At 36.8% G+C, this 23974-nt stretch overlaps 2 protein-coding genes across 4 annotated transcripts; one reads left to right on the top strand and one right to left on the bottom strand.

Moving 5' to 3' along the window:
- Positions 1 to 6990: 6990 nt before the first annotated feature.
- LOC114309102 (protein kinase family protein) lies at positions 6991 to 22114 on the top strand. Of its 3 annotated transcripts, XM_082886583.1 has the most exons (9): positions 6991 to 7271; positions 10804 to 10921; positions 11032 to 11090; positions 19993 to 20057; positions 21301 to 21394; positions 21459 to 21539; positions 21623 to 21734; positions 21818 to 21880; positions 21972 to 22105. In XM_082886583.1, the coding sequence occupies exons 1-9, from the start codon at positions 7029 to 7031 to the stop codon at positions 21989 to 21991; spliced, it is 855 nt and encodes a 284-aa protein (XP_082742709.1). In that variant the 5' UTR covers positions 6991 to 7028; the 3' UTR covers positions 21992 to 22105. The 3 variants fall into 3 exon arrangements, with proteins under 3 accessions (XP_082742709.1, XP_082742714.1, XP_082742717.1); XM_082886588.1 differs by lacking the exon at positions 21818 to 21880 and having other exon boundaries at positions 21972 to 22114; XM_082886591.1 differs by lacking the exons at positions 19993 to 20057; positions 21301 to 21394.
- On the bottom strand, positions 17831 to 19559 carry LOC114280247 (uncharacterized). The gene has a single exon (XM_082886601.1). It carries the CDS (start codon positions 19010 to 19012, stop codon positions 18230 to 18232), a length of 783 nt encoding a protein of 260 aa, XP_082742727.1. The 5' UTR covers positions 19013 to 19559; the 3' UTR covers positions 17831 to 18229.
- Positions 22115 to 23974: the final 1860 nt, after the last annotated feature.

The following is a 23974-nucleotide window of genomic DNA, read 5'->3' as shown; positions in this document are numbered from 1 at the left end:
GGCATCTAGGAGAGTCTTACTGACATAGTATACCGGCTTCTGTTCCTTTTCTACTTCACGAATTAGTATTGCGCTTACCGAATGATTTGAAACTGCCAAATACAAGTATAATTCTTCCTTCGGTTCTGGAGTGAAGAGGAGAGGTGGTGTGCTGAAATACTTCTTAAGGGCCTGCAGTGCCTCGGTATACTCGGGCCCCCACTCGAACGCAACCTTTTTTTCGTAAAAGCTGGAAAAAATGTTTCATTCGGTCTGAAGACCTGCTAATAAATCGGTTCAGTGCTGCCGCCATTCCAGCCAATTTCTGTAGTTCTTTGGCCTTCTTTGGTATCTCTATTTCCTGTATTGCTTTGATTTGATCCAAATTAGCTTCAATTCCTCTACGAGTGACCATGTATCCCAAGAACTTCCCTATTCCTACCTCAAAAGCGCATTTCGAGGCATTAAAGCGAAGCTGATAGGTTTTTAGGATGCTAAAGACTTCCCTTAGATCAGTAAGGTGGTTTGTAACAAGCCTGCTCTTAACTACCATGTTATCTATGTATGTTTCCATAGTTCGACCGAATTGCTCTCTAAACATTTGAGTTACCATCCGCTGGTAAGTTACCCCAGCATTTTTAAGGCCAAATGACATCACTTTATAGCAATAGATACCTCTTGAGGTGATAAATGTTGTCTTCTCTTGATCTGAACCAAATAGAGGTATCTGGTGATATCTGTTGTAGGCATCCAATAAGCTCATTCACTCATGCCCGGCTGTTGAATCCACAAGCTGATCTATGCGAGGCAAGGGAAAGCAGTGCCTTAGATAAGTTTGTTGAGACAAGTGAAGCCGACACAAACTCTCCACTTTTCATTCTTCTTTTTTACTACGACTGTATTGGAACGCCACTGTGGGTACTGAATTTCCCGAATAGCCCTAGGAGCTTATTGACCTCTGCAATTACTGTTTCGGTGTGCTCAACTGAGGATCTTCTACTCTTCTACACGATAGGCCGAGCTGAAGGATTGACGTTGAGCTTATGGCAAGCAAATTCCAAATCCAGTCCAAGAATATCATATGTCGACCATGTGAATACCTCCATCTTTTCCCTCAACAAATCCAACAATTGAAGTTTTTCATCAGCGCCTAACGAGGTACCAATAAGAAAGTACTTCTTTTGGTCACCCTCTTACACCAAAACTTTCTCTAGATCCTCTACTATCTTCTCAATTAGGGTTCCTCTGATATCTTCCAGGACAGGCTGTTCTGCTACTTTAACTGTCTGAACCTGATTACAGAGTTGTTTAGCCTTCATGGCTGCCATAAAACAATACTTTGATATAACTTGGTCCCCCGAGATCTGCTCTACTCCGTGTTCCGTTGGAAAGCGGATGAGCTAGTGGTAGATTGAGGAGACTGCTTTCATTTGATGAATCCATAGCCGACCAAGGATGGCGTTGTAAGGAGATGGAGTGTTTATAACCAAGAATTCTATCTGTAGAGTCTTTGTCTCAACTACTATAGGTAAAACTATCCTACCAAGTGTTCATTCGCGTTGAGAATTGAAGCCGACCAACGGTGTTGTTACTGGGGAGAGATGCTGCTCAGAGAGACCGAGTTTCTAAATAAATCGTAATACAATATGTCTGTGGCACTACCCTAGTTCACCAGGACTCGTTTCACATCAAATCATTTTCCAATTCCCACAGTTATAATCAATACATCAGTATACGGATGTTGAATACCTTCTAAATCTTTCTCAGTAAATGAAATAGTACATAAGGGAGACTTAGGTATTGTTCTTACATTTTTTGGTGTTGGACCAACTGACATTACTTGCTGAATCTGTACAACGTTTGCAATTTCCTCTTGAAGTACCTCCTCCTACTCGAGACTGGTTGTGCCATGGATTACATTGATGACCAGTCGAGGGGGATGCTCTACATTTGGTTGTGGTGGAGGGTTCCCCTATTTGGTCACGATCTTATCTGGATCGATGTATTCTTGGAGGTGCCCAGTAGCTACCAAATCCTTTAAATGCTATTTTCAATGCTCTGCAATTTTGGGTCATGTGCCCTCTGTCTTAATAATAGGCACACCTAAGCTTTTGGTTACACCAAGTTGGGTCTCCTAACATCTTTGGTGGCCAAGTAAAGAATGGTTCTCTCTTGATTTTCTCCATAATACGGTAGATAGGCTCTTTGAATATTGTGACAACTACTTCGTGGGATTTAGATCTGTTTACCTCGTTCATTGTGACTTCTCAGGGTTCTCCTTGGTCTGTCCTTCGTCGATCTCCTCGGCTCGACTGCGCGGTTGACGCTAATTCAATAGGAATTTGATCATCTTCAAGCCGAGCGTACTGCGCAATCCTGTCACGTAAATCCTTCAGTGCAGTGGTTAGGTGCTTGGTAAGTGATTGCCTCAATTTGCTTTCTGGCCACAGGTCGTGCTTAAAAGACATTATTGTCATCTGTTCACTGTAGATATTTTTCTCCAAATCGTTGTATTCTTTCCAGTACCTCCGTGCGTAATTGCGCAGTGTTTCATTTTTTTCTTTTTGGAGACCAAACAAGGTGTCTGGTTCCTTTAGGATCTTGGTGTTAAAGACAAATCTAGCCAAGAATTCTTCAGAGAATTGCTTCCAATTATAAATTGATCCAGCAAGAAGATGATCGAACCATCGAAGTCCAAACTTTCCCAGGCTAGATGGAAAGACTTTGCACATCAGTGCCTCATCTCGGTTCCACAAAGCTAGTGGTTGATGTGTATGAGTGGATCTGACTTCCAATCGTATGGTGTGAAATTTGGTGGAGTGAACTTCTTGGGGGGTTTCATAGCTTCAATGTCTGGAGAGAAAGGGGAAGAGACGAGCCCATTCGGTGCTCGATGCTCCCTTTGATGAACTGTTCGGTCAAGGTGCTAAGCTTGTCGCTCTTGTCGTTGCTCATTTTCTCTGTTCTTGATCAACTAAGTACGGAGATCCTGAGGACGAAGAGGATACTCCGTCTGTTGGCTGGCCGTTTTCTGCCTTTTAGCCCTCTTCCGACGTAAACCACGAGTGTGGCTGCTCGCTACTTCACTTTCTATCGGAGTTGGCTGACTTTGCTGTCCAGACTCATTTCTAGGGACCTTCTTCGCTGGCGGTTCCAAGGATCGACTTCTCCGGCGCAGACGAGAAGGTTCTACGTCTATTCTCTTATCCGTCGGGTCGCCCATTGTCTTCCTGAGCTGTGCTTTTATTTCTTGTATCTCCATGCCTATGGAATCGATGACACAATCTATATAATCTTTCTCCAACAGAAAATGGTAGGAAGAGCCACTAGCAAAGGGTTGTCGATGTTCAACAGATTCTAGAGTCCAGTTGTTTCTCCAAAACGATTGGCAGTGCCAGGCCCTTATTTTTCATCTTCTCCGTTAGTGGAGTTGATGCAGAGAGTGGAATATCATCAATTCCCATCGCCAAATCAGATGAAGAACTCAGAGATAAAGGTCCACGTTCACCGTACCAATTATGCGTACCGAATACCGCACTAGATGAATATGGACCGGAGCTTCGCACCCGATTGGTTTATCCAGGAATTGAGTCCCTGCAACAAAGAGCACCATTAGAGCTGCCCAGCCAGGGTTGGCCGGATAACCCTTCCGGTGTGGGAGTAAGTAGACGAAGAAGATAAGGAACTCTCTCTAAGTGCAGAGAGAAGAAAATGTAGAGTGAATTTAGTTGTAAGTGAGTATATTTTAGCTCAACTTAGTTACCTTCAATGTGAAGAGAGTGAAACTTTATATAGAAGACTTTGTTTGTTGCCCAAGATGGTTTCATGGAGCTTTGGTGCTTCAAGGCTCCCTTTAGCATTGCTCAAGGTTGGGAACCTCCAGGGAGTTGACAATGGAGGCATGTGTTCTTTGTAATCATCCCTGTGACAGATCACATTCCCTATGCTAACCATTTTCGTGATTCTAGGGGGAAGGGACCAGCTGAGGTGGCAGCCTTCATGTGCATGTATTCATAACTTCCACGTTTCCATAAGAGGTTACCTCAGCTCAATACCGTTGTTCCTCGACTCAACCTTTCACGAGACTGTTTGCTGAGATGAAGTAGCCCACTTAGATATCTTTATGTGGGCTCGGCTCACTTTGGTTATGACGATGGGTTCGACCCATCAGTTCGGTCCACGGATCGAGTCCAGCAACTCGGCCCGGCCCAACCCAGCCCAGCGCAATGCCGCGGCTAGACTGGCCTTTCCACTGCAAGTTGAGCGCAAGTACTTGAGGACTTGAGTGGATTATTTATCATAGAGATGGGCTCAGTTGGCTGGCCCATGTATTCATCTAACCCACTTGGATTTGGGTTTAGTGGATTGGGCCGACCCAAGGCTTGGGTTTGACCCGTTTCATATTCAGCCCCTTCAACAGTGTTAATATTGCATTTAGGTCCAACACCACATATGTGGTTCTTTGCATATATTTGAATGTGGAGGGGGTAAAGTGATCTAAGACAAAATCACAAGCTATATTATTTTGTTTTTCCTATTTTGTAGCTTTACCTACATTATAAGGCTTATGATTTTAGAGTTATGATCATACAATGTATTAGATTTTATAACTCGCCAACTTGACCAACCACTTGATTTGAAACTACCGAATACTCAAACCAACTCACTAGTTTTGAGGTTGTGCAGGTTGGTAAGAGGTTAAGAAATTGTCAATACGTGGAGAATGATTTAATTGAGATTATTTCCCGAATATCGCTCAAATTGACTAGTGTACACCCTTAGTAAACATAGGCCATGTTCGTTTAAAGGTTTGGAGAGAGAGAGAAATGGATTAATAGTCCATGGTTCTTACAAAACTAATACTGATTTGAGTAAAATGCCATGGGATTAACAATCCATGAAAAATGTGGGATTGCTAATCTATTCGGGAGTGTTTATTTACACACTATACAAACTCTACACACAATTTTCGTAATTCAAATTACACATGTTTTGAATTGTTTTGTTTTCTTTTTCAATTTACTCCATCAATTGTTTTGTGAACAATGCCAAAATACCTTCATCTTGTCCAATTTTCAAACCCTAACCCAGTTCTAATCCTACTAGCATAGCGGGTTGCTACCCCTTCCCCAATAGTTTCTTTTTTGTAACCACCACTCACAAGCCATGCTATTATCCCATCGCAGGATAATTTTTTCTTAAAAAGTAAAAAGTTGATTAAAATACTTACTTCCTAAAATAATCTTTAGGTTGAATCTATAATCATTTAGGAATAGAGACTTTTTATTTTTTTAACTAAAATATTAAACCAAAAAAATGAATGAGTTTTTAATTTTTTACAAAAAAATTAAATAAAAAATAAGTTATAATTTTTAATTTTTTTTAATACCTTTTTACTTTCACAACAAGCCTCAATTTCGTGGTTTTAAAAAATATTCGGATGGTTTGGGTTAAGATTTGGGATAGTTCAGTCTAGTTCAGCTCATTGGACTTATTTTTTGGTCTCTTTTTGATAATCAAAACCGTTTACATTTTAAGATTTTTTAAATACATTATTCTTATAAAAATTACGTCAGTCGAATAATAGATTTGGATCACTTTTATCTAGAAAAAAAATAGAAGGTCAAAAAAATAAAAATTCATAAAAAAGTAATCCAAATGCATACTATTCGTTATCCGCCTAACGTGATTTTTTATAAAAATAATGTACTTAATAAACCTTCAAAAATAAATAATTTAAATTATCAAAAATATATATATATCTAAAAATTGACCCAATGGGTCGAATTGAATCTTCCAAAAACCACTCAAAAAGGTTTGTAGCTGTCTATCTAAAAATTAAAAATAAAAATAAAAATTTAAGGCTCCGTTTGGTAGAGCTTTGTAACTATGATTTGAGAATATGAGTTGTATTTTGAGTTTGTGTGTTTTAGAATTATGATTTGAATGTAAAAAATTTGTTTGGTTATGGTTTTTGAATAAAGTGTTGAATTGAGTGTGGAATTGAGTTTTGAATTGAGTGTAGAATTGAGTTTTGAAAGTTTGATTTGACATGTGAAGTAAGAAAATTTGTTTGGTTATGAGTTTTGAAAAGAGTTTTCAAAACTTAATTCAAATTGCTATAACTCATAACAAAACACATTACTTTCACATTATTGAAAATTTTGATCAACACTCATAACCAAACTCTTTTTAAATTCAATTAAAAAAATTTATTATTAACAAAAAATAACATTAATCAATTTTTTAATTGAAAATACTACAAAGGAAATAATTTTTTTTTCAAAATAAATATTCAAAAAATTTAAATCATAAATATTTAAATAATTTAAATAATCTAAAAAATTTAATAAGTAAAAAATTAAAATAAATATTCAAAAATTTTAAATCGTAAAAATTTATATAATTTAAATATTCAAAAAATTAAAATAATTTAAAATTTTAATATTTTAAATTTAAAAACAACTCTACACTCAAATCGTAACCAAACACATAAAACAAAACTCAATTAAAAAATTATTTTTAAAACTCATAACCAAACACATAACTCGAAACTCCATACTACTTTCACAACTCTATACTCAAATCGTAACCAAATACATAACAAAAAAATTAAAATATTTAAAAATATTTTTATAAAATAGAGTTTGAATTTATTTTTATAAAATATTTTAAAATTTAAAAAATTAAAATCGTAATATTTAAAAATTAAAATATTTAAAAATATTCAAAAAATTAAAAAAATTAAAAAATTAAAAAAATCGTAACATATTTAAATATTAAAATATTTAAAATCTTAATAAAATTAAAATATTTTTAAAATATTGATTTGAATGGAGTTTTGAAAAGAGTTTTGAATTATGTGTTTGGTTATGAGTTTTGAAAAGTAATGATTATGTTTTGAATTGAGTTTTGAGAAATGAGTGTAGAATTATGATTTGAATATCTTAAACAAACACCATACTAAAAAATAAGCGTGGAACTAGATTTTGAAAACTCCACCAAGGAACCTAAAATTTTTTAGTGGCAACTTAACTCGGGAGGGAGAAATGGAGTCTGGAAGTAGCGACGTGATGGTGACAGCGGGAGAGTACATATTGAGGGAAAAACTGGGAGGAAGGATGTCGACGGTGTGGAAGGCCGAGCACCGGACGCATGGCCAAGCGGTGGCGCTGAAGCAAGTCCGCCTCTCCAATCTCACTCGCACCCTCAAGATCTCTCTCGACTGCGAGCTCAATTTCTTGTCCTCCGTCCATCACCCTAACATTGTTCGCCTTTTAGATGTCTTCCAGGTTCCTCTCTATCTTCTTTAAATATAATTCTCTCTCTTTTGTTTTTTTACTTCCCCATTTAATTTAATTTTCATTTCTAGGGCTTCTCAGACTTCAGAGCTGAAAAATCCTCAGATGTAATTTGATTTTGATATCATTTAACTAACCATGACTTAATTTTTTAAATATTAATATTTTATTTAAATTTAAATTTTCGTATTTCAATATACAAAATTACTACTTCTGCAATGAATTCTGTAACACATTTTTTTGAATTGATCATATTTTTAGTCCACTTACTAGTTAATTTTTTATAAATAATTTTAGAAGAAGAAATGTTTATATTGGTGAAAGATGTTAACAAAATCAAAAGAATATCATTTTAGCCTCGTTTGGCTATTTTAGTGCAGTAGGTTATTTTAATTTTTGACAATTTTATTAAGTTAAAATTTTTATATTTGAAAAGATGGTTAGATTTGTTAGTAGTTTGATGGGTTGTTTGTAAGGAAAAAAAAATGATTATAAATTTAATGTAACATTTTATCTTATTAATTATTTTAATATATTTTATCTTTTTGTGAATTTTAACTATAAAAAAAACAAAAAATTTACTTGCCAAACAGGGCCTTTGTCTACAACATTCTAGTCCATATATTTTTATTTAAGGTAAAATTACAACTACGTTTACTTGAAAGATTTGTGATTATAGAAATTACATCCTGCCCCACCCTCTGAAATTATAATTTCATAATAAATAGCTCATTTTGTTAACAAATCATCAACAAATTTTAATGAAGTTTGAAATTTATTTCAATTAATAATCTAGCTAAATTTATTATTATATAAGAGAGCAGTTCGAAATTTTATTTTTTTAATTAATTCTGTTAAATAAAAAATTATGACAATGGGACATTTTTATAATTTTTCAAGTCACAGGGTAATCGGTAATTTACCCTTTTATTTATTTGATCTATTACAAATATAAAAGAAAGAAAAAAATACATAGGAGGCTTCATTTTTCTATTTAGGGTAAAATACAAATACACTCAATAGGTTTTTTAAAATAGGGATTGCTCTATGTGGTTTTGAAAAATAATAAATATCCTCTTATTAGAATTTTTTATTTAATAGAATTAATAAAAAAAATTAATTACTTTCCTATATAACAATAAAATTACTTAAATTGTTAATTGAAACATATTTCTAATATCATAAAAAACTGTTAATTGACTTGATAATTTATTAATAAAAGTGTTTATTTGTTATGCAATTAGAAACTTGGGGAGAGGGATATAATTTGTCAAACCACATGAGGCAATTCATATTTTAAGCAAATCTTAGGATATATTTTATCTATTATTTTATGACTTGGGCATGTGGCCTCATCAACTTTTTTTTTTTTTTTTAAGAAGCAAGGAAATAATATTTTTTGTGTTTTGTCCATTACTAAGGGTCTTTGTTCAATATGATGGGACTTAAGGCTTCGTTTGGTTTGGTTTGGTTTGTCCATTACTAAGGGTCTTTGTTCAATAGAACAATATATATCATTAAGAGTAGTCTTCTCAAATATGAGGTTTAGGCGGTTGTCTAACTGGCCTATTGGAAGGCGCATATGGCCAGTTTGTTATCTTTGTCTCTTTGTCATGTATCCGTTTCGTGGCAAATTACTGATGTAAGCTATTTTGGTCTGCATGTTATGACTTCCATACCTAATTCAGTAATAAGAGCTTCATGTTATTGGTGTGAGCTAGGTTGATCTGTTTTGCTATATCCAGGGGCGGATCCAATTTCATATTGTGGCCAGCCAAGTGTTGTCGGATATGGGTTAGATTTGAAATAATTACAACATACAATCAATTACAACATAATTACATATAAATTTTCTAAAAAATTTATAATTTTATATCAATTTAATCTTGTAGTTAGTCTAATACAACTCAAATTCAGACTAATAATATTATATCATGTATGTGGCACATAAGTTTTTAATTTTTAATTTTTAATTTTAATTATTGCATTATTCCATAGTGAATTGATCAACATTAATTATAACGATTTAGCGCCAAATGTAGACTTTGATGATTCAGAGTTCAAATATTGGAAAGTCAAATCCGGCGTCTGGGTGCGCCCCTCAAAAAAGGCGTGGTTCTCACACCTAATTCTCGTTTGAACGATAGACATTGTGTATGAACACAAACATCACTATAGTTGTACAAAATCTAAGCCCAAAAAAGTAAAGTGAAAAGCCAATCCCAAGAGGTCCCAAGGTCAAAACTGTTTATCAAGTTACCTATATGCCTAACTAATTCAACTACAGTAAAAACCAACTCCAACGAAAAATAGTGGAGTAATATGCAACCGAAGTGATGTAGGAAAGCCTGTTAGATTTTCAAAACACGGGCTATTAAAGGCCTAAACAGTGAGTAATTTAGAGTTTGAATGGTTAAATCGAATTTGAAGGTTAATAAGTAGGAGAAGGGATTAGGGTTGATTTGGGAGAGTGATTGGATAGGGTTTTAGCACTGAAAAGTGCACTTTCAGAGAGTTGTGAATAGTAACCCAAGAATAGTAACTAGGGTATGTGCACAAAGAAGAAAGAGAAGGATAAGAAGAAGAAGAAGAAAAGAGGGAAAGAGAGAGGTGTTTCACCTTCGCAAGTTAGGCTAATCAGACACAAAGACAGTCACAAATTCTCATAATATCAACTCTCTTGAATCATTGTGATTAGACATATTTATAGGCTAAAGACTGTCCTACAAGGACTATGACTCAACAAATTTAGAAACTGAGAATATTTGGTAACTACAAATATTTTAGACCAATTATGACTATGAATTTTAATTCTACTTTATGATATGAATTCAAAATAGGAAACTTCGATATTTTTTACCACTAAGACTATTCTAGACATAATAAAACACAAATATAATGATCCATTTAATTACTTGACCGTCAAGAAAACCTATGGACTGACTATGACTACTACCAATGTCCAACAATTATTGAAAAACCATAATAACCGTAACTACTAAAACCTACTATAATGACATAAAAATTGTCCAACAAGATACTGAATCTAAAAATAAATAAAAGAAACTAAAAATTATTCCAAATTTTCAATAGATGGTTTTTCATATGTGCTCTATGTGAAATTTAAAATTTTCTCATTTGCTTCTTTCCATGCTCGCCATTGCTAAGTGTGTGTATGTACATGCATTGAGTTTATTATGCTTGAATATCTTTGTGTTGTCTATCCATGAAATCTTCAAGCCAAACCTCACAGTATTCCAAGTCTATGTCAAGCTTCACTTGAGTCTTCATGCAGATGGAACTAGAACTGCTTAGGGACTTAAACTGAAGACAAATTACAGACTCGAATAACGGAGTGAAACTGCTAACAAAAAACATGACTAACTAGACATTGTTCCTATATATATAGGCTTTTTAATTTGGATTTCGTTGAACCAAAATGAAACTCAAATTAAAAGTAACTTCTTCGCAGTTTATTTTTCTCATTGATACACAAACTTGAAATTGCCTTGTTTTTTCTCAGGCTGAAGGTTGCGTATTCCTGGTCTTGGAGTTTTGTGCTGGGGGAGATTTAGCTTCATACATTCGACTACATGGAAGAGTTCAAGAACAAGTTGCTAGAAAATTCATGCAACAGCTTGGTAATTCTTCAATGCAGTCTATTTAGCACTTGTCCTTTATTATTGCATTTAGTTCTTCCTGTTTGAAATGTTGTGATTGGATTGGTGTGTCATCATTTGCTGCATTGCAGGAGCTGGTCTGAAGGTGCTAAACTCCCATCACATCATCCACCGAGATTTGAAACCAGAGGTATATGATATTTACATAATGCATATGTGCTCTTTATTTCTTTTGATAATTATGTAAAATAAAATAAAACAAAGTTCCTTGAGGGGGCGAACCTTATACAACAAATCAGCTAGGACATTACATATTCGTGATGTATACTCAAAAATAAATAAATGAGTAAAAGACAAATGCATCTTGTGACAACATGGCCCAGTGTCACGGGCCGACACTTTGGAGTATGCAAAGGAATGAATTTTTTCCCGTGAGGTGCTTGAACTCGACCAAGTTCAAGCCTGCCTTATCACTTCTTGACCACCGAGTTCTAAATCTTTACCCATCTCGTCAAATATAGGCCTAATGCTTTGTCAAGGAAGAACAACTCCCACAACGGAAGCTCCGCCTTCCGAATGGCACAAGTAGACTTGACATCCACAAGTACACCAAGCACGGCTCAGGTTGCTTCATGGCATCAAACTTGCCTTTAAGCAAGGTGCTCACCCAATTGAGGCTCATGTCAATCAAGGCATCTTGTGTCAGTCTTGTCCACAACTAAGCCAACCTAAAATTGCCCAATTGTGCACTAGCATAGAACCCTTAACCTAGCTAACAAGCTCTTTTTCTCTCGTGCATATGATCTCTTGTTGCACCTATCTTGAATAGCCACTAATGATTTGAGGGTCGCTTGCGTGCCCACAGCTTAATACCCTTGCATGAATTGACATGCTAAACCATCCACCAAGGGTTATTGCGCACCCTAGGCATTGCACTAGCATCTATGAAGCACGGACACCTCTCCGAGGGCTTCGTGTCAGTGTTCGACATGTGTCCGACACGCAGTAGAAGGTGTCCGTTTTTTTTTTTTTTTTTTTTTGTGTGTGTTTGCAGACGAACACGTAATGGACACGTTCGGGACACCGCAAGGTGAAATTCATAATTTATGAAACTTCTATAGGGGTCAATTTGTAAAAAATAAAAACAAATCAATTTGTAACCTAGAATCATGGTTCTAAATTGCGGCATCGGTAGTATCGATCGGTACATATCGGGAATCGAGTGTCGCAGGGTGAAATTTTAAAAATCATTTCACAGGTTTTTTAGCTTTTTCTTTCCCGTACCAGTCCGAACCGATGAGTATCGGCCTGTCGCGGTTTGTGTAACGGTTACCGACCGCTACGTACCGGGACTCGGCCGATTCTCTTGCAATTTTCGATCTCAATGCTATAACTGCCTGTATTCGTCGCGGTGCTCCATTTTTCCGATACGAACCGGCTGGTATGTAGCGTATCAGCCGATTTTTAGAACTATGCCTAGAATCGAATAGAGAGAATAGAAGAAAGTGAGAGAAAAGTTCGTTCGGCACACTTGGTCGGTCATCGATGGTCGATGGTTGATGGTTGCTTCTCGCTGCTCTTGTTGTTATCCATAGTACAACTTCGATCTTCTTCTTCATTCTTCTTCTTCTTTTTCGATCTTCTTCTTCTTCTTCATTCTTCTCCTTCGATCTTCTTCTTCTCCAATCTCTCTCGCGTCTCTCTCGGTCGCTCTCAGTCACTCTCTCTCTTCTGCTTTACTCTTGAACTCTTATTTTTTTTTCCTTTTTTTTTTCTTTTATAGGCTGATGGTAACATCTCTGTCTCTGTCTTCTTCTTTTTTTCGATTTTATTTTATTTTTTCTTCTCTCTCTCTCTCTACCTCTGTTATTTGATTATATTCTTTTCTCTTCTTTTTTTATTAGTTTTGTTAAATCAATGAAATGTTTTTTTTATAATTTTAATAGTGTTATTTTGCATTTTTTATTACCTTTCAATATTTTTTTAAAAAAAATTTATAACATATAATAAATAAATTTAATTATATATATTGACCGCGTCTCTAGCGTGTTGTGTCCCTCATTTTTTGAAAATTTGCGTATCCGTGTTGTGTCACGTGTCCGTGTCCGTGCTTCATAGACTAGCTTGTTGCACGAGTATGACAACATTTGTCCATAGCCCACAATTAACATTTTGCCTTCCTACGAGCTCCATACGATGTGCCTCCCATGATGACAATGCTTCATGCCGTTCAAATTATCCCACGAGTAGCGTTGTTGCCACCAAACCGCTAGCTAGGTTACAAGACCCCCACATTCACGGCTGAACCCAAGCGCATGTTCGTGACTTGGCATGCGAGGCCCCTAGTGGCACCTTGATAGCCTATTATGTTCGATCTGGGATGGCAACCTAAGATGCTACAATGTGTAGCATAGCAAGTGCGTGTCCAAACCTCTAGTCGAGATTCGACGCTCAATGTCGGCATTAATGCCCCTTGATGACACTCTTCATGGGGCTCCTAAACCCGCATGGAGACTAATGATAACCCTCATGGTATGTCAAAGGCCCGCCCTCAGGTTGTCCAGATGATGCCCACTTGGAACCCATCACAGGTTGTGGAGGCAGGTAGTTGGCACAACATGCCACCTTGTAATAGCATTTTAAGCCTTTTTTTTATTGCCACAAAGAAACATCCACCTTGTTTGAGGAGTCATAATGATTTTCTAATAATTCCCCAATTCTTGAAAAAAAAAAAAATTGGGCGGGTGGGTGAACAAATAGCATTGGGCGTTCTCGTTGACATGCATGCGTTGGATTAGTTGGCGCCATGTTGGGGTGCCAAACCACTTGACTTGGAATCCGATGCCACACCCTCATATGGCACTTCCAAAGGCATGTACTGAGCACAACAAAGGCCACCACACATGCAAGCATCACGACATTGGACTTGAAAGAGTCAACTCATGACACCCAGCCGTCACCATAACCGTTGTCGGGAAAGCCTATATCAATAATCGAACTCAGATTCTTGCCCATTGGAAATACTCTCTAGACTTTGTATCTCCATCAACGCCCATAAAATCCTTGCAAGCCTCTCCAACGATAAAAACAGAGCATGGTTTCAATTGTGAACAGGAAGCCTCAAAACAATAACCCAAGCAACTTCTGGCTGATGGGAATTTTTGAAGCAGTCCCATACTGGAGACCCCTAGTCCAAGGAGACTGCTTTCCCTTCAATTGCCACCCCCTATCCATCCAAAATCCTTTTGGCCTTCGCAGGAAGAAAGACCCACTAACGTCGATCACTTGCACCCCCTGCCACCACCTTCCGCTGCTTTTCACACCATCACTACATTTCTGCCACCGCTGGAACCTCATTAGACCAATTACCAACTCTACCCACTAAGCCCCTCTCCAAAAACAAATCCACCGCCACTGTCGATTCGATCACACTTCTTCCACCACCATTGGGCAATGGGGAATTATGGGTACTAGTACTCATTCCTCATATTGCAAAAGTTCATAAACTTGTAAGCAATATCTTTCCATAGAATGCCTTCTACCATAGCTGGCATACACAATGACTTCCATCAACTGCCAATGCCAACAGATTTATTTATGCAAGTCACGTTTTCCAAAGTTTTTGGTTTTCTTATATAAAAAATAAATTCTTGAAACAAGTCCAATTCAAGAATGTAGCATTTAGAACAAATTTAAACTGATTGTAGTGTTTCGTAATTCTTGATCGTTAATAACACTCAACAACAAGAGCTTCGACCCCTAACGACAAGCTTGAAAATGACCATTTGTTTTCATCCTCCTCCAGATCTATCATAGACATTCCTATTTGGACAGTTGCTTGCCTAGCAAAACTCATTGCACACAATTCCTTGGTTTGTTTTTCGATATGTGGTCTCTTTGTGGCACGTTTTTAGTTTTCACCCCTCCTGCTGTCTTGTGAAGAACCTCAGGATTACATATAGCATTGGAAGATGTTCCCGTACAATATTATGTACTAAGATTTTGAGGTCATGCAAGCATAGTTGTCTAATCGGGATTCGTATCGTGAATCGAAATGGTTTTGTACTGAATCGCGAATCGAATCGAATCATGAATCGTAACGATTCGATCACGTCTTCTAAATTATTTAAAAACATATATCTACACATTTAGATGTTAAATATATCTTATGAATATAAAATATTTAGACTTAAATCAATAAAAATGTTATTTTGAATGATAATCACGTAGTTTAATAGGTAAGAAGTTAACAAAGGTTTCTATGTAAGATCACCATCTTACCTTTTTTTCTTTTTTGGATATTTCTTATCAACCATTCTTAATAAAGATAATAACCAAATAGACAAACTATCAATTTCTAAAGTAACAATAATTAACAACGATATTGATATTTGGACAATAGCATACATACTTTTCTAACTAACAGTGAGCAAATAATAAGAAAGAATCATGTAGAATCTTTTATTTTAAAACCCAAAATATTTTGAAAGGTATAACTGACCTCACACATGTAGTATTCAATTTAATAAAATAGTAATAGATAATTCATAGTGTAATTTTAATCTTAAACATCTTTAGAAGATATATTACAGTTTTTTAAAGAAAAAAAAATGAGAAGAAAGGTTAAAAATATGTTGGGTCTAACTAAATCTGATTGACCCTATTAAAAACTCCATGATCACTAAAATAACAACAAATCATGTATATATGTTGATTATTTTGGTATTAAACGCTATTAGAAGTTGTATTATGTCATTTTTACTAAAAAGATGGAGAAAAAAAGTCAAAAATATGTCGGACACAATAATTTCAAAAATTGCATGAATCGTAAAAAGTGAATCAAATCGTGATTCGAATCATACGATTCACTAGAGATTCGCTTCCAAAATAAATTCACCCATAGATTCGTATCAATTTTGCAAAAATTGTGAATCGAATCGCGAATCGTAAGATTCTGATAACAAAGCATGCAAGTACTAGTAAGGGCAGTTTTGTAAATCTGTTTATGTTTTGATGTTTTAATTGAAAAGAAAAATAATAGATAAAAAAGGACAAGAAAATGGTAAGATGATTTTTGTGGGAAGTTCCATATATTAGTCATCGTGGATTCTCCTCCTTTCCCTGGCCCAACCAAATAGAAGGAAAAGGTAACAACAAATGACAAATGGTAGCTTTCCTTTTGTGCTATTTCGTGGAATTCTCCCACTGGATGAACTAGATGGATGATCTCTAGAGAATAACTTCAAATTTAGAAAGATAATGTAGAAATTTAATGTATAAAGAGAAATGATTGTATTATTGATTAATGTATGCTTGTTGTTTATTACAATTACAAGGATTCCTATTATATAGGAGTGTGTTTGGGAGTAGGTGGAGAGTAGGTGAAGTGGAGGTGGTAGTGGTGTAGTGGGTTAGGTTTAGTGGAGTAGGTGAGGTGGTAGTGGAGGTAGGTTTATGGTAAATTCTAACAGCCCCCCGCAAACTCAAGGAGGATAGAAACTAACCAACTTGAGTTTGAAGAGAGGAACAAAACAAGAAAATACATAAAAATAAAAGAGGATAGGAGACACTGTATGGTCGTGTCAGACCATTGGTGACGACACTGGATGGTGGTGTCATAACGTTGTAGAGGACACTGTATGGGGGTGTCAGACCGATGTAGAAGACAGTTTATGGGGTCATGTCGGACCGTTGTAGAAGACAGTTTATGGGGTCATGTCGGACCGTTGTAGAAGACAATGTTCTGACAGTTGTTGTGACAGTTTACAGAGTCTTGCTGGACCCTTGTAGAAACTAACCGGAATCAATGTCGGGACAGTTTATAGAGTCTTGTCGGACCCATAAAGGAGCTAACCGGAATCAATGTCGGGACAGTTTACAGAGTCTTGTCGGACCCTTGAAGGAGCTAACCGGAATCAATGTCGGGACAGTTTACAGAATCTTGTCGGACCCCTAAAAAGTCGCACCCTCAAAAAGTGTGCCCAATCTTTCAAAAGGCGTGCCATCAAAAGGCGTGCCCAATCCATAAAAAGGCGTGCCATCAAAAGGCGCGCCCAATCCATAAAAATGTGTGCCGGACATTATGGCGAGGCGCGTGACTACCTTGGCTGGCGCGCCCGTTTTGTCGTCTGGCGTCAAGTGGCGCGCGAGGCGCGTATCTGCCCTGGCTATTTAAACCAAGGTTGAGGCGGAGGCTGTGCAAACTAGTCTGAAACCGCTGAACATTGGCATTCTGAAACACTCTGTAACCAACCCGTCTCTGAAACACTCAGCAACCCATAACATGGCCTCTTCTTCCCGTCCAGCTACCCAGAACATGGCCTCTTCTTTCCGTGGTCTGCTTACTCTCTTTCCCGACCTCAACGAGTCCACAAGAGAGATAACCGGTGCGGTTGCCCTTGAACCTCAACCAAACGCCCCTGAGTTTGCTCCGTTGACCTTTCCTATGCGGTCTGTGGAGCAAAGAATGGCAGCGCAATCAGATATTGAGGCGAATCAGTATACATTGAAGTCATGTGTGGAAACCATGACTGCGGTCACAAACTTGTCGCACCGGCTGCAGAGTAGGACAAATGAGGTGCAGCAGTTAAACGCCCAACTGGCTCTGCTCCAGCGCATGTATAAGGATGCGCGAGCAGAGATAAGTGTGCTAAAGGCGGAAAATAAGGAGCTGAAGCGGAAGGCCACCGTTATGTTCCGATTTGGAGGTCCGCCATATGCTGCAGTGGAGGAGCAGGGTGGAGTGATCGTGTCCAGTGGAGTGGGAAACACGGAGGCAACACCGTCAAGGGCCGCCCAGGACGGAGGCAAGAAGAAAAGACCGGCGGAATAGGCGAAGAAGTGAGGTCGGTGGGTGGCCGTCTGCAGAAAAGGAAACAAACCTTTTGGTGTTGTGTTTTGGTTTTTTGTTGTTGTTGTTGTTGTTTTTTTTTTTTTTTTTTTTTTTTTTTTTTTTTTTTTTTTGTGTGTGTGTGTAAAATTGTGATCGGGGTTAATCCCTGAGATGAATAAATTATGGTTTGGTGTGCAAAGCTATATGGTATGAATGGAATTTGAAAAAGATAAAAAATAATGTGAAAGAAAAATAAAGAAAGAAATAATAAAAATATATTTGAAATCAAAATGAAAGATGGGGAAATAAGGAAAGTGGTTTGGAGAAAATAAATAAAAATAATGGATTTTGAAATCAAACGGAGGAGAGAGAGGGGACAAGCCCATGTGAGGGAAAGAGGGGTTTAAAGAGAGTGAGGGAGTGGGTTGATTAAAAAAAAGGATTGTGGGTTTGAAAGTGGAAAGATGAGAGAGAGAGAGAGAGTGAATTTGTTTGCTTTAACAAGATGACAAACTTGGGCACAAGTCTTCCACTGTGAGAATAAACCCATAAGTTCTCTTAAACATCTCCCGAAGACCACCATATTGTTTAATAGAAATGCCACATAGAACTAACACGTAGAATGCCCACATGGATGCCCACAAGAAGAAACACACAACTGGTTTCCAAGAGAAACAAATTAGTTGCACTGGTTGATTTTTCAGTTCCTTCTGTTGACCTGTCAGTTCACAGGAATTCCTTTGCAGTAACAATTTCCTTGGGGGAGCATCTGGACCATAACCTAATAAAAGAATCACCGGTACAATCAGAATAGCAGGATAAAGGGACAAATGTGTTGCTATGACCCATCCAAAAGCTGCCAATGGAATTTGTCGTGTACAAGCTCCATAAAGTGACAGTATGATGACCAAATTTTCAATTGGAGAAGTAGACAAACCCACACAACTGACTATGGTAAAAGGATTCCATAAGTACACCAGAGCAGCCATATCCCCAGATGAAAGAATCTCTGAATTTTCCAACAGTCCAACAAGGCCTAGTGATTTCAATCTTTGAGAATATGCTTTTTGAAGATTCAGGCCAGTTGAACGAATAAGCATTGCAGTGACAAAATCTGCATAGGGAGACATCGAGGACTGTTTCAACCAGTAACCTTCAGCCAGGCGGCGGAGGGAGGTGAGAGGAGTGGAGACTTTGGGACGAGAGGACATGTCTTGTGTTCTTACATCTGAACACATACACGGCACCGAGACAGTTAGAACAGGTCGGCGGCAGCACATGTAGCTCGCATGAGCAGTGAATGAGAAGGATGATGGACGGACCAACGACGTATTGGGTAGGCGTCGTGGTCAGCAGTCACGGCTGACAGACGCAGCAATATTGCAGGTGCTGGACACGAAGCATGCAAACCATGCGAGTTGGGATGGTCGGCGACGGTGCCCGGAGTTGCAGCAAGGCAATCTGTATCTGCAGTAGGCCGAAATGAAACACTGGTTGCGAGAAGAGTTGGGTCAATTCGAGCTAGCAGTGGTTTGAGTTGCTGCAGTGGTTGGAGGTTTTGGTAGGTTTTAATTGGTTGAGGTCTGGCGGGCGGTTAAGGCAAAGTTGCCGCCCGCCAGAAGGCGAAGAGCACCAAGAGCTTAACCTTGCTCTGATACCATGTAGAAATTTAATGTATAAAGAGAAATGATTGTATTATTGATTAATGTATGCTTGTTGTTTATTACAATTACAAGGATTCCTATTATATAGGAGTGTGTTTGGGAGTAGGTGGAGAGTAGGTGAAGTGGAGGTGGTAGTGGTGTAGTGGGTTAGGTTTAGTGGAGTAGGTGAGGTGGTAGTGGAGGTAGGTTTAGTGGAGTAGGTGAGGTGGCAGTGGAGGTAGGTTTATGGTAAATTCTAACAGATAACTCTGGTCAATTGATCTACAAGACCATCCTTTTGCAACCATTACATAGGATTGCCAATGCAGCAAACGAAAATAGAAGAAACTTGTAATTTTTATAATTTGCAAAGTTTTTATTCAGAATAGAATTTATCTTATTGTCACCATTTGTTTGTGTCTTCAAGTTTACAGTTTCTTCCAAAGGAAATTTATTTTTACAAAAAAATTGCATTTTCCAGCACTTTTACATCTTTAATGAAAACAATCTTTTACAAATGATTCATATTAATCTTATTCTCTGTTTTTATAGTGTGCTTTTGTGTGAGATCAGAATTTGTTCAAATTGGTTAATCTTAGTACCCTTTTTTTTATCAGAACATTTTGCTTTCAAGCCCTCACAGTGATGCAGTGCTAAAGATTGCTGATTTTGGTCTCTCAAGGTAATAATAAATAGCAGAGGAAACTAGTAATTTCAATCATTTAATATACCTGGAATAAAAAGTCAACAAACTCTCTGTTTGTTTCAGCGTTTTTGGGAAAATGGTTCACATTTTCAGGCATTTGGTACGACAAAAACGGAAGTCAATAGAACTTTTTCCTTGGTCAATGGAAAACATGTTTATTTTAACAAAAAAATAATTTTCACTTTTGAGAGGTGGAAAGTCTTACCAATGCTTACCAAATTATTGCTGCAACCACCACCACCTCAACCACCACTAATTGCACCACCAGTGTTGTTTTTGGCTTATTTATAGTTTGCTACCTTCCTCCGCTCAAGCGGAGCCCTTCATGGAGGCTCACAGGATCTGGTATTTGACTTGCTTTTGGACTTCCTAAAGTTTTGGTTTTGGTATTTCCTTAATAGTTTTGGACTTGAAGTGCATGGAAAACAATTTTGGTTTGGATTAGTTTTAAGGACTCGTTGACTATATATATGTGAAAACTCTCTCTCTGTGGATGACACTATTCAATCCTTGGGTGCTCTCCCTAGGGGGTTTCTTTGTGTGGCCTTTGGTCACTTGATGGTCCTTTTTGTGGATCCTTACTTGGTGATCTTGGTGGGTCCTTGTTTCTTATTGGATGGTCTGCACAAGATTCTTGGTGGCCTCTTGGAGGTCTTAGTGAGAGTTATCTTTTGTTCTTGGTGACTTAGAGAGTTTAGGTTTTGTTCTCGGCTCTCTTTCTCTTTTGTTTGGGATCTTTGGTTATGTTTGTTAGAATATTTGGTGTCTCCTTGTGAGACTTGTTCCTTGGCGCCTCTTCGTTGAAACTAGGGTTTCGTGAGAATTGAAAATAAATGGTTTTTGATAGAGAGGATTTTGAGAGAACTTGTTTCTGGATCTGGTGAGCTTTGTTATTTGTGAGAGTTTGCTTTATCACCATTGCAGCTCTTTGGAGCACCTTTCTCTGTGTTAGTGGAATTCTTTTTGGTTTTAAGTTTGTGTTTGTGAATTAGTTGCTCTCTTTTGAATTCTTTTGTATTTGTGTGGTTCTTCTACTCCATATTCAAAGTTATCAACTATCTAGGAGTGATGGCGTTTTCCAAGGGATCTCTGCACTACAACTAGTACATTAGTTTCAAGCTCACAACCAAACATAGAAAAACATTTTCTAAAAAATGTTTTCCGCCAAAACAAACATAGCATAAATTATTATTGATTCCAAATTTTCATTTGGGAACAGAATTTTACATCCTAATGATCACGCAGAGACAGTTTGCGGGTCTCCACTGTATATGGCCCCAGAAATTCTGCAATTTCAGCAATATGATGCGAAGGTAAAAAGCTTTTCAAATTTATGCTTGTTAAAATTAAATGAACTGAAATTACGATTCCTTATAGGTTGACATGTGGAGTGCTGGTGTGATTCTTTTTGAACTTCTTCATGGCTATCGGCCCTTTCATGGTAGAACTAATGTTCAGGTTGCTTCTTTAGCTTAGACTCAAAATATTCTCCAAATATAACCTTTCCAGTTTTCGCCTTTACAAGTGCTTTTGATTTTCAGATTCTGCAGAATGTCCAGTCGTGTTCATGTCTTCCATTTTCCGAGCTCATCCTTCCAGGGTTGCACCCTGATTGTGTTGACATGTGTTCGAGACTATTGTCTATCAAGCCAGGTTTGGCACTTCTACATCATCTTCAATTAAACGATGTATCCACATCTTGAAGTCAAGACTAATTGTTCCCTCCATCTTAGTAGAAATCCGATTGTCTGTTGATGAGTTTAATCGGCATGAGTTCTTAAGGGTACAAGGACTTGGAGGTCAAGGCTGCTCATGAGAGTTCAAGTCTTTCAAGGTTCACTGAAATCAAATTTGCTTGGTTGTCTAACCAGGTGATGTGGTCGTTTGCAGGACTGATTGTCGAGAATTAAATTCAGTGCCCCTTCTGTGAGATTTGACAAGATTAGTCGCATAAGCAGGAGCGGGGAATGGGTGATGCGGAACGGGTGTGCAGCATAGAGAAATCAGTGGTGCTAGGGACCCCCAGTGGGGGCACCCCCAGCACCCCCAGTAGCCCAAAAACAATTTTTTTTTCCTTTCTTTCCAATCACGCGGTGTCACGTGGCACTGGGGGTCATTGGGGGTCACTGGGGGTGGGGGTCTCAAGCTTTATTCTAGAGAAATAGTACTTGTGTCTTTTATTATGTAAATTTATTATAGTATTTTGTTTCAACTATGGTTTAGTAGGGAGTTTATTTTGGTCATGACTTTTGTTGATAACTAGAGCTAAAGATATGGTTCAATCCATTCTTTCTTTCCTTATTTTTCATTTTTATATTCTTCTTTATAGTTAAAGATATTCACACAATATTCAATGTGATGCAAATTCACATAAACCCTAGCCTATATTAAGTCATTCTCCATTTTTGTTTATTAAACTTAAGATCCAACATTCGAGTGTTATTCTTGTTGGCTATCCAAATTTTTTAATTTCAAATAGCAAAATGAGGACACGTGCCAAAAGATAAGCCAAAGTTTGGACACTAAATGAGTTGTTCACTTTTAATAATAGAATAAATAAATAGATGAATGAAATCTCTTATCAAATGAATTGTAATTAATAAATTTCACCAATCAAAAATTCAGTTCAAATGGTTTATCTTGGATGGTATATTTGTTTGGGGAGAGGGGTGGAGAGGAAAAAGGCTTATTAATTTTAAGATGTTATTTGGAATAATTTTCCAAAATCATTTTCATATTTGATATGATAAAATATTAGTGTTTGTAGAAATGAAAATTCATTAATTTTGAAAAATATTATTATAATTTGATATGTATAATTCGTTTTATATAAGGGAATACGATGTATACGGTTGTCCTGTAATTCATTTGTTTACGGACAGCCAATTAAACCATGACACCTCGTCATTTCCTTCTCTTTGTTTCTTCCTTTTGAGAGACCACAACCATTCTATAGAACTAGTCGTTAGAGTATCCCAATTGATGAATCATCCAAGAATCAAAAATCAAGTGACAAACTTGATTGCAAGTCATTTATTACCGTATGTAATTTGAGAAGTTTGGTTGCGGGGGAGGAATCAAGAATTAACTGAAGTCAATTTGCCAGAATGAAGAGCTAACCAATGAGACCCATGTTTTGTATTAAAATTGATTTGCAATCGAAACTCCCTTTCGTATAGCATTCTATACAGCGGTAGGTGGTGGGGATTGGAGACAGAGCGAGGGCGGTAGTCGTTGGGCAGGGAGAGTAAGCAAAGAAGAGAGAGAATATCATTTGACTGTAATCATCATCTAATATTACTAAATTGTCAGTTGACGTCAATTTCTAATCAAAACTTGGTCGAATCAAGGGTGATAATATTGTCTTGTCATAAGAAAATTATTATTTTCCTTCCTTATATATATATAAAGGTTATTATTTAAGAAAATTTAAAATTAATCTTACAAATCAAGTACCAATGAACATGTGTATTTTTAAATTTTATAAATTCAAAATTATAAAAAAAAAAATTAATTGAAACTTTCATGTTGATAGACAAATGTTTTACAATTTATGATAGTACAGATTTAAAAAAGTTTGTTTAGTAAGTAGTGGAAGTTACAACCAAAAAATAAATAAATTTACAATTCATAATAATATGATAGTTAAACTTATAATTTTTTTTAATACAAAAAAAATTAAATTTGTTATAAAAATAGTTACTAATATTTTGAATTTCTATTTTGTTGTAAATTTTTCACCATAATCAGATTCATAAAGGAAAATATATTTTATTTTATTTCATTTTAATTTCTAACATTTTCAATTTCCATCATTTTTTTAATAATCAAATAAATCCTAACTTAAAAAAAAGACAATCTTTCGACTACCCAAAAATAAATAAATAAAATTA

This window comes from Camellia sinensis, chromosome 1, assembly GCF_055761805.1.
Source record: "Camellia sinensis isolate YWXY chromosome 1, ASM5576180v1, whole genome shotgun sequence".
Lineage (NCBI taxonomy): Eukaryota > Viridiplantae > Streptophyta > Magnoliopsida > Ericales > Theaceae > Camellia > Camellia sinensis.
This window is presented reverse-complemented; position numbering and strand designations above follow the sequence as displayed.

What these genes read in the sequence shown, in the direction of transcription:
- LOC114280247 (XM_082886601.1), bottom strand. Translation starts at nt 19,012, where the DNA reads ATGTGCTGCCGCCGACCTGTTCTAACTGTCTCGGTGCCGTGTATGTGT.
- LOC114309102 (XM_082886583.1), top strand. Translation starts at nt 7,029, where the DNA reads ATGGAGTCTGGAAGTAGCGACGTGATGGTGACAGCGGGAGAGTACATA. An exon ending in GCCTTTTAGATGTCTTCCAG is followed by an intron (nt 7,272 to 10,803) that starts GTTCCTCTCTAT and finishes GTTTTTTCTCAG; the next exon opens with GCTGAAGGTTGCGTATTCCT. An exon ending in AAAATTCATGCAACAGCTTG is followed by an intron (nt 10,922 to 11,031) that starts GTAATTCTTCAA and finishes GCTGCATTGCAG; the next exon opens with GAGCTGGTCTGAAGGTGCTA.